General features: G+C 45.7%; 1 protein-coding gene across 1 annotated transcript; it reads right to left on the reverse strand.

Annotated features, from left to right (window-relative positions):
- Positions 1-1,848: 1,848 nt before the first annotated feature.
- Positions 1,849-9,594, reverse strand: EIF4A3 (eukaryotic translation initiation factor 4A3). Its single transcript, XM_072857243.1, has 12 exons — positions 9,339-9,594; positions 9,102-9,174; positions 8,207-8,273; positions 7,103-7,165; positions 6,511-6,643; positions 5,311-5,391; positions 4,733-4,874; positions 3,756-3,894; positions 3,162-3,277; positions 2,486-2,593; positions 2,272-2,399; positions 1,849-2,052 (listed from the first exon to the last, which is right to left on the reverse strand). The coding sequence occupies exons 1-12, from the start codon at positions 9,508-9,510 to the stop codon at positions 2,036-2,038; spliced, it is 1,239 nt and encodes a 412-aa protein (XP_072713344.1). The 5' UTR covers positions 9,511-9,594; the 3' UTR covers positions 1,849-2,035.

Below are 9,594 nucleotides of genomic sequence, written 5' to 3' on the forward strand. Positions count from 1 at the left end.
GTTCTTGTCTGGCCATGTCTGTCCTGTTTTCTGTTAACTCCATTTCACACCCTCTTGCTGGCAGAAGGGACTCCATTCTATGTGCATGTGTGTATTGGGGTTGTGCCAGCAACTGGAGTGGGACCTTGGGTCACAGGGGCTTTATGCTTGGAGTGTCAGCAAACTGGAGACTAGAGGGAGTGGAAAGCAAGTGCCAGCAACTGCAGAGTGAGGTTGCTTGTCAGTGTATGAATATCAAGCCCAACTTAGCCAGCAAGTAGGAAAAGGGGCCTGGGAGCCAGGTATTGAAGCAGCCCTAAGTCTAGGCTGGATATGCATCCATTTCTGCATGAGGCAACTGGAGGGTCCAGGAAGTCCAGGCTAACTGTTGGAGGGTCTGGGGTTCAACTGAGACCTATTTGTATGCGTGTGCCTCTCTCTATGGGAGGCAACTAGAAACAAGAGGCTCCAAGGGCAAATTACAGGATAGACTTGTGTCTGAAGGCCAGTTACCGAGGGCATCCACAGGGGGTGTGTGCAAGGGTAGGCTGAACCAGCAACTGGAGTGGGGCTGTGGTCCATGTGCCAGCTAGTGGAGCAGACTGGTGATCCAGAGGCCAGCTACTGGATGAACTGAGCCTCCTTGCCCAGTCACTGGAGGGATCCACAGCTTGTGTGTGTGTGTTTATTTCCCACTAACAGACCTTCATCCTGATCAGCTGGTGCAGGACAGGATGAGGATATGGGTGCTGTTTGTGCCAGTGCTGAATGTTGACCTATATGGGCAGTGTGAGCACATGTTGTGTGTGTGCGCCTACCAGGAATGCTGGCTCGGCCTTGCTGCTGGTCGCACATGGGAGCATGAAGCTGTAGCAGCCTCACCTCTATTGGGCAACCCCTTACAATTAGTATTCTTAGTAAAATAAGGTTAGTACTTCTCAACTTTTGCCTATGTACTGTTAAGAACAACAGGATCATGCACAGAGCAGGTAAAAGGGAACAGAGAAACTTCACTAGTGGAATACATGGGGCCATAAAGGAGATAGATGCTCACTTTTCTCTACCCAGGGCTACTCTGCTACTGACTCAGGAAAGGTGCTTTGAGAGCTGTTCCAGTTCTGTGCAAACTGCTGGTGTACCAAGGCCTTGATTCCCCCATCCTCCCTGAGCAAGCAAAAAACAAATTAACAGAAAAAGCATAGAGTAAAACATGTTAACTTACCTCACACCAGCAGCACAGCTCAAAAAGGATACAGCAGAGCTAGGTAGGAAAGCTACGTGGAAGATACTATGGCTGGCAAAGTACAATGTAATGCTGTAGGGAGGCAGATTAGGAGAGATGACTGGGAAGATATAACAAGCTACAGCATCAGAAGGGGGTGGAGAAGGCAACAAGATAAAAGATACTTGCTCTTTGTTACTTCAGGAAATGCTGATTAGAATGTATTTCTCCAGCTGGCATAAAGTAGGCACTTGTGAGGTGAGTGCCTCTTTAAGTCCCTGGGTTCCTCGGGAGGGGAAATACTTATCCAGAGCAATGACTGACGTAATTTCTGGCTCCAGAAAGGCATAAACAACAGGAAATTTCTTTTCTGGTTCTCTTGTAACTCAATTTTCTTAGAGCAGGCTAGGGCCAGGCCACAGATTTTTCCTGCAGATGGCTGATCCTTAGAGTCAAGTTAAGGAAACTAAAAGGTACATCAGGCAGCATGGCACAGTGATAAGGAAATAGTGGAGAACAGAAAGCCCTGCATTTTATGAACCCAGATATACTGAGCATCAAATGTTTTTTCAATTGTGCTAGCCAAGCATGGCAGTATCTCAAAACGCCCTGCCTGTTACTGTCTTGGGTTAAAGTAATTAAGCACAGGTTATGGTAAAACTTCCTTTTTTTATTGAAAAACATGGGTGGGAGTAAAGACATTATTTACACAAGTTCCCAAGTGCAGCTCAACTCAAGAACATATTGGCAATGTGATAAAAGGATGTGGGTCCAAAACAGAATTATGGAGGCTACCAAATAGTACGAGCACAACTCCCTGGTAAACATGGACCTTCAGATAAGATCAGCAACTGAAATGAGAGAAAATGAGAGAATATAAGTATGGACCGAGTATGCTGAGAGCCACAGCCCAGCACACCTACTGCTGTTCCCAGGGGAAGCAAAGATGGGTCGGGCTTGGGAATGAGGCATGTGGCAAAACAAAGCATCTGGTATCTTCTTTCAGATGCAGCACACCAGTTCCCAACTGGAGGAGGGCAGCAGCCTCGCTAGGGCTGGCCTGCACTCACCGTTCATGGGCATCTCATCTATCTGGGTGGAGTAGTACTGCTCAATGTCTCGCAGGATGCGGATGTCATCATTCTTCACAAAGTTGATTGCTACACCTTTTCGGCCATATCTGCCTGACCGGCCAATTCTGTGGAGGGAGAAGGAAAGACAGAATGGAGCCACCTTGGGGAAGGGTAATCCAGCCACACTCTCCCATATGAAGAGCAAGCTTACCTGTGTATGTAGAGTTCTCTGTTGTTAGGTAAGTCGTAGTTAATGATAAGGGACACCTGAGGCACATCCAGGCCTCTAGCCCAAACATCCGTTGAAATAAGGACTCGGCTGCAAAGAGAAGGGGACAGTTATGGCTGTTCCACCCTGCTGAGGTAGGTGTGAGAGCTGAGAAGTTGTAGTCTCCAGCACAGGGCATCCCCTGGTATTCTATGCTCCTCCTCCCCACAGCACACTGGCAGCATCCACACTTTTACTGCAACGAAAGCTGTTCCATGCAGCATCACCAAACTTCAGCGAAGACAGATAGCACCAAGACAGCTTTGATGTTTCAGAAAGAATCTGATGCTCCTAAGAGTTTAAAATACAGGACAGAGCCCAAATATTTTTTTTCCTTCACTTATTTTGAATGCAGCAACTCCCAACCTCTTCAGCAAAATAAAACAGACTAATTCTATGCCTGTAAGTATGAGCATCCCTCCTTGGAAAGTGGCAGTCTCCCAACCCTGTGACACCAGAGGGGGATAGATGGGAATCAGAGCTCTTCCTAATTTGAGCTGAACAAGGCCGTCAGAGAGGAGAGGTTTTATGGGTTTCTGAGGCCTGTTCCCTTCAGATGCTGGAAGAAATCCTGCCCTGAGGTAGCAATGCTGTAAGCAACACTGTTTAAGGCGTTTACCTTGCGCCAGATCTGAACTCTTTCATAATGGACTCTCTCTCCTTCTGCGGCATGTCCCCATGCATGGATGAAACTGTGAAGTTGGCTTCTCTCATCTTCTCTGTGAGCCAGTCTACCTGTGCACACAGTCAAACAGCCTGGGTTAGCTCTTTGCTCAAGACAGCCAAATGCGCTAGTTGTGCTTGGAGAATGTTTGCAGAGACATATGCTGGTAAGGACTGACAGACACTTTAAGAAGCATTCTGGAGCTAAAGGAAGTAAATAATCCTTAGAAAGCATCGGCTATATGATAGCCACTATGCCCTAAAAGGAATTAAGGGCATTTGTTCAGAAAATGTAATTTTGTTTCAGGGATTATAAGCAATTAGAAGCACATTCTTACCTAATCAGTTCTACTTCTCTAAAAAGGCAACTCTTATCAGGTCTGCTTATAACCAGTTGTTTAAGCCAGGCATATCCCAAAGACAAATGTTTAACATCTGTTCTTACTATTCCCAAACGGGGAAACAGCCAGACCTCTTAACTGGGTTTGTTCTAGCATTCTCCTCTGAGTCACCCTCTGAAAGTAACATGCCCATCTAATGGCTGCTGTACCTTTCTCTTGGTGTTACAGAAGATGACAGCCTGGGTGATTGTGAGTGTGTCGTAGAGATCGCACAAGGTGTCAAACTTCCATTCTTCCCTCTCCACAGCCACAAAAAACTGCTTGATTCCTTCGAGGGTCAATTCATCACTGTAGGGAAGAAGAACAGCTATACCATACCACAAGTAGGTGAATGCATACAATGCAGTTAGAAGGGCTGGGTGTGCTTCAACGGAGATCACCTCTGTGCTGTGGGTTGCTGGGTCTATACGCAAGTCCAAGCTTTTTAGAAAAGTCCCTGGAGAAGTCTGCTCTAAGAAGGGCCTCCAAGGTGACCCATGCAACAGAGACTAGAACTCCTGGGGCACCCTCTCTGCTCTAGACAGCTTCAAAGGGAAACATTTCTGTTCTCATCATTTTTACATTCAAGCTTCTTGACAAGAGACTGAAGAAAGGTAAATGGGGCAGTGTAAGAGATCAGGCAAGAGGGAGGCTCCTCCTGTCAGGTTGCCTACACTTACTCCTTTTGACTCCTGCTGAGTTCCAGTGCATGAGGACCTGTGACACCACCAGATATAAGCTACACCTCCAAGGGCATTCAGGATCAGTCCACTAAAGGCTTTCTTGGCTTGCTATATAACAGCAAATTAATGGAGGAGGCCTACAAAAATCCTCTGGAGGAGCACAGGAGTTGGGTAGGTGTGAAAGATGGATTTCCAGGAGAAGAGACTGCTATACATGGGAGATCAGGGGGCGGGGGGCAGTCAGGCTGAGCAGCAGCAAACAGAACTGGACAAGAATAAAGTCATAGGGACGAGTTGGCCTCTGCTTGAAAACAGGACATGAGGATGTCTGCAAACACCTAGACAAACTGCAATAGTGAGAAGGAACATGAGAGAGACTGCACATTTAAATCAGTTAGTACTGTGAACTGCCCAGGGCTGGACCAACTCAAAGACTCCTGTTCTTTCCAAGGAAACTCACTCACCGTTTCACCAAGATGCGAATGGGGTCTGTCATGAATTTGTTGGTCATCTCCAGAATTTCATGAGGTAAAGTGGCACTGATCAGAACCACCTGTGTAGCTGGAGGCAAGTATCTGTACACATCATAAATCTGCTCCTTAAAACCTGAAAAGCAAAGCAAGTAGCACAGAACAGTTAGCACATCTTTCTCCTGAATATCCTGCTCTTTCACAATTTGATCTGGAATTCAGTATTGGGCCTATACTATGAGATGAACATTAACGAGTGAATCAGTAACTCAAAGCCAGTGTCACATATTGCTCATCTCTTCCTAATTTTCCCAGACTGACTACAATGTGGCCATGGTACACAGTAAAGTATGAAAGGCAGTGCTCAAGTATTTATAACTATTGAAAAGGACACTACAACTAAATCAGACGACATATTCAGTAGTTTAACCTCTTATAGCCTATAATTAACTATAATCATCTAACTTTGACAAAACCAATTGTTTTTAGAAGCGGGACTGCCAGCTGGGACACCCTGAAATCTCCTGGAAGAGGTGAGAAGAAAGGAAGTAAAAGGGAGACAAATATTTTACCTTTATTGAGCATTTCATCCGCTTCATCCAAAACTAGCATTTTGATGGCACGAGTCCTTAAACTTCGACGACGAATCATATCTGTAAGATTTCACTTTGTAAGATGAAAAGGCTCTGAAAGCAAACAAGCCTACACTGCTCCCAGCTGCTGTCAGGGCATTGTGGTGGAGGAGGGACAGGCACTTCCCCTGTTGCCAACAGAGACAGGTGTTTGGTGACACAAGGCACATCCAAGGGCCACAGAGTGCCCACTGCACCGTGCAACCTAGGGGTACATCTCTGCAGCCCGGCTAAGGGAGCACTGACTGCAGAGAAGCTCTGAGCGTCCAAGCCATGGGATGCTATTTGCCAACTGCACAGGAGAGGTGACCCAGTCTCCCACAGTAACTGCAGTTGGATGTGAGAAATGCAAAATGCTACATGAACTTTTCGTCAACAGACTGGGCAAATCCACATCCTGTTTGAAAGAGCACATGGCTTTGTGTAATCCCTTAATACTGCGATAGAAAAGTATTTGCTATTAGTGTGCTGCTCAAAGCCAGCCCAGTTCGGCAGCTGCTAATTTTTTGTTGTTGTTTTTTTTTTTTTTTTTTCACTTGTGAAGCTGTATGTTCTCCCAGTGACAGGTGCTTGTGTAAGAAGTGCTGCCTGTTTCTCAGAGATCCAGAAGATGGGAGCTTGAAGACTAACACTATCACTGTGGTAACTGCCATGAACAGGAAATGTAAAAATCTTCATGCAATGAAACCAGAAAGTACTAGCTGCAAGCACACCTGATTTAACAAAGAGAGTGTGATGGCCAGTACACAGAAAATGTGGACCTAACTTTGACATTCAAATAGACCCAGCTTCTATCTCCTCCAAGATTCTGAAGTATTTCCTGGGACTGTAATATTTTCTGCTTAAAAAATACTCTTGTTTCCATGCCACCATACAGAGAAACACTTCAACAATAAAAAGCAAAATATAAACAGAGAAAATCCAAATACTATCCCTGTCGATTTCTCTCTAGTCTTTTCCAGCTATTACTACAGTAAGTTGTTACCTTGTTATACTTCACATTTATGTTACATTAATGGTGTCATAATAAATGTAATTTTCATTCTATTTCAAATCTAAGCGCACAAAAGTTGCAGGAGGTTCCTGTGGCTCAACTCAGGTCTGAACCTGGAGGCGATGTAGCCTCCCACACCTCCTTACCAAACACACGGCCTGGAGTGCCAGCAACAACATGCTGCCCATAATCCAGTTTTCGGATATCTTCGCCCACGTTGGTCCCTCCAATGCAGGCGTGACACTGGACATTCATGTAGTCTCCCAGAGCAAGAAGACCCTGTGTTGATACAAAGGAATGACTTAATTAACTGAGCTCTCATGAAGTTTGTATTTGTGAGGAGATGCAGGTCTGCACAGTCGCACAGTGTATTTTTAAAAGAGATGTAAGCACAAGCAGTCAGAGGGATTTTTTTATATCTGTTACCCAAACCTTCTCAACAGCAGGCTTTTAAACACTGGGAAGTCAGTTCCCCAGTGATCACAACTGCTTTAAAATTGCTGTCCTGAAAAATTAAGTTAGTAATGTGTAAAACCTTACACCACTAGCCAATATGGTCACATAAGCAAGAACGGATATAATGCAGGTGAGCAAACCAGCCCTTTATCAGAATTTCTTATTCCTTTCAGGAACAGAAAGAAAAAGCAGAAACTATGCTTTGAGCTCTGCTGGGGAACACCTGAGAATTGGCCCCAGGCCTTGCGAGTGCTTTACAGACGGCAATTTAAATGCTCCTACCTTCTGAATCTGTACAGCCAGCTCCCGAGTTGGTGCCAAGATCAACGCCTGGGTCTCGCGAACCTGATTAAAACAGGTGATCACATGGCAGTTAATCACAGGTCAGATATCATCCAAGCATTACAGAGATTACAGATCCCACAGTACTCTGAAATGTCACATCTGAAGGACTGATCATAGAATTTTGTGCTAAAATCTAGTGTTTGCAAGGGTCAGTACACCTAGAAAGCTGCATTTACACAGTAACAGCCTCTTAATTGAGTTACTTTTGACAAGACAGCACTTCAGCAGTGCTTTGATAGCTCATTTTTCATTCCAACCTGATTTCTGAAAAAAGTTATAAAAGTGTGTACTTTTCTTGCAAAAGAATAGAAACAAATTTAAATCACTTCAATTTCATATGTTCAGTTCAGATAAAAACGTTGCATTGCACAAGGATTCCAAGATAACGTTTTAAAGTGTCACACCTGAAAAATATTATGAGCACTTTACAGAAATGAAGCATAAAGCTGACCTTTTCATTTACAACATGCAACATTTATTTTTATGTCCCCAGGCAGTGACAGGTGAATAAGAATCTAAGCTTTATTTAAGAGGGTACTGGCCCACAGAAAATCATAATTTTATTCAACAGCATCTACACATTCAAGTTATACTTAAAAAACAGTTGGATGGACACAATACTCCTGACTAGAACAAAAGCGAACATCTGTCAGTCAAAAATCTAGGTTTGATTCTGTGCAATGTGCGCCAACTGTTCAGACAGGTTGCTGATGCTGTTAGGACTGTTTGAGGACAATCCTGCCTGCTGAGAGATTAATTTAGCCCTCTAATAAGTATGTGAAAGAGGTCAGCTGTTAAAGCCAACTTTATAATTACAAGACTTTACCTGAACTTATTTTGTCAAGGTGGGTTTAACAGTTAAATTGTTACGGAATAGAGTCTGGTGAAATTTTCAGTCATAAATTTATCTGAAGTTCACTGGTCATAATTAAAAGATTTCAATGTAAAGCTTCATTTATTCACTCTAAAAATGAAGGCTTTTATGATGAAGATGTTACCAATTTAGTTAAAAAACATTTTTAGCATGCACTATGAAATTACCTGTATATCCAGGCACTGCAAAACAGAGATGGAGAACGTTGCTGTCTTCCCTGTTCCTGACTGTGACCTGAGAAACAGATGTTTGGTGAATACCCTGGATGTCTGGACAAACAATATAGGCAATTTCAAGATATTCCACCATTTGCCTTTTGCCACTCCTTCATTGCAAAGAAGTCAATGTTGCCAACGGTGTACCTGACAAAGTTTTGTTACGATCACAAGCATGATCTGCAGACCAGCAGCTTTGAGAACTGCAGTATCAGGGATAGAGCACTCCGTTGCAGGGTCCCCAGCTCTGGCATGTTTACTGCTTAGCAGACCAGCATTTTAACTTCCTGCAATTTGTCGTACATAATTTTTTTTCAAGTAAATGGTAGATAAGCCAATGCAATTTGTAAGGCTAGCAATTCCCACTAGTGACCTAGAAAGGATTTTTTTCAGTGGGATGCATATCCTTCATCTCTAGAGACATAACAAATTTTCTTCTGCTTACTTTTTCCCTTGATTGAGACTGCAGTTGCCTCTGTATTTCTCTGGCTTTGATGGAAAACATTCCCAAGAGTCTCAGAGCCCTATTCATTGAGTGCACGCACAATATCTTGGCTAAATCTTTATTACAGTGACATACCTAAAACTAATAAACTTTGACATTAACAACTGTTAGGATCACAGTCTAAGTGCAAGATAGCCAATTTCACCCCGTATCGCTCGTGATGTGATTTCCCTAATCCTGCCAAGCAGCAGCCGAGGATCACGGGTGACAGATCTCCCTTCCAGCTTCCGGCAGCGAGTGACTGACACCCCGCCTCTAGGGCCCGCACCCTCCTCAGGGCACACGCCCCTCCCACCCGGGAGCAGGCCGCGCTCTCGCCCCCTCGCCGGCAGCCCCACTTACTGGGCGATCACGTCTCTTCCCTTGATGATCTGCTTGATGGCTCTCTGCTGGATGGCCGAGGGCTTCTCAAAACCTGCGGAGGCGGCCGTTACCGTCAGCGGCGGCGGAGCAGACCCGGAACCGAGCAGGTGGCGGCTTCACCGCGCAGGCGCGCCGCCCCACATCCGGGTGCCGCCACCGACGCCGCCGCCCCCCCCCCCCCCCCCCCATCCCCCTCGGTGCCGCCCCGCCGCGCACCATAGGCGTAGATGCCGCGCAGGAGGTCCTCTCGCAGCCCCATGGTGTCGAAGGTGGGCGTCACGTCCACCTCCTCGCTCGTTTCGAACTCCACCTTCGTCATGTCCTCCTCCTTCATCAGCCGCTTCCGCGCCGAGCCAGCCGTCCCGCCAGATCCCGCCGACCCCGACATGGCTGAGGCCTTCCCTCTCCCGCCGCCCGCCCCTCACACACCGGCGATGGCGCCGTCGCCGCGCACCGAGAGAGCGCCCCCTGC

Source organism: Ciconia boyciana, chromosome 3 (assembly GCF_034638445.1).
Source record: "Ciconia boyciana chromosome 3, ASM3463844v1, whole genome shotgun sequence".
NCBI lineage: Eukaryota > Metazoa > Chordata > Aves > Ciconiiformes > Ciconiidae > Ciconia > Ciconia boyciana.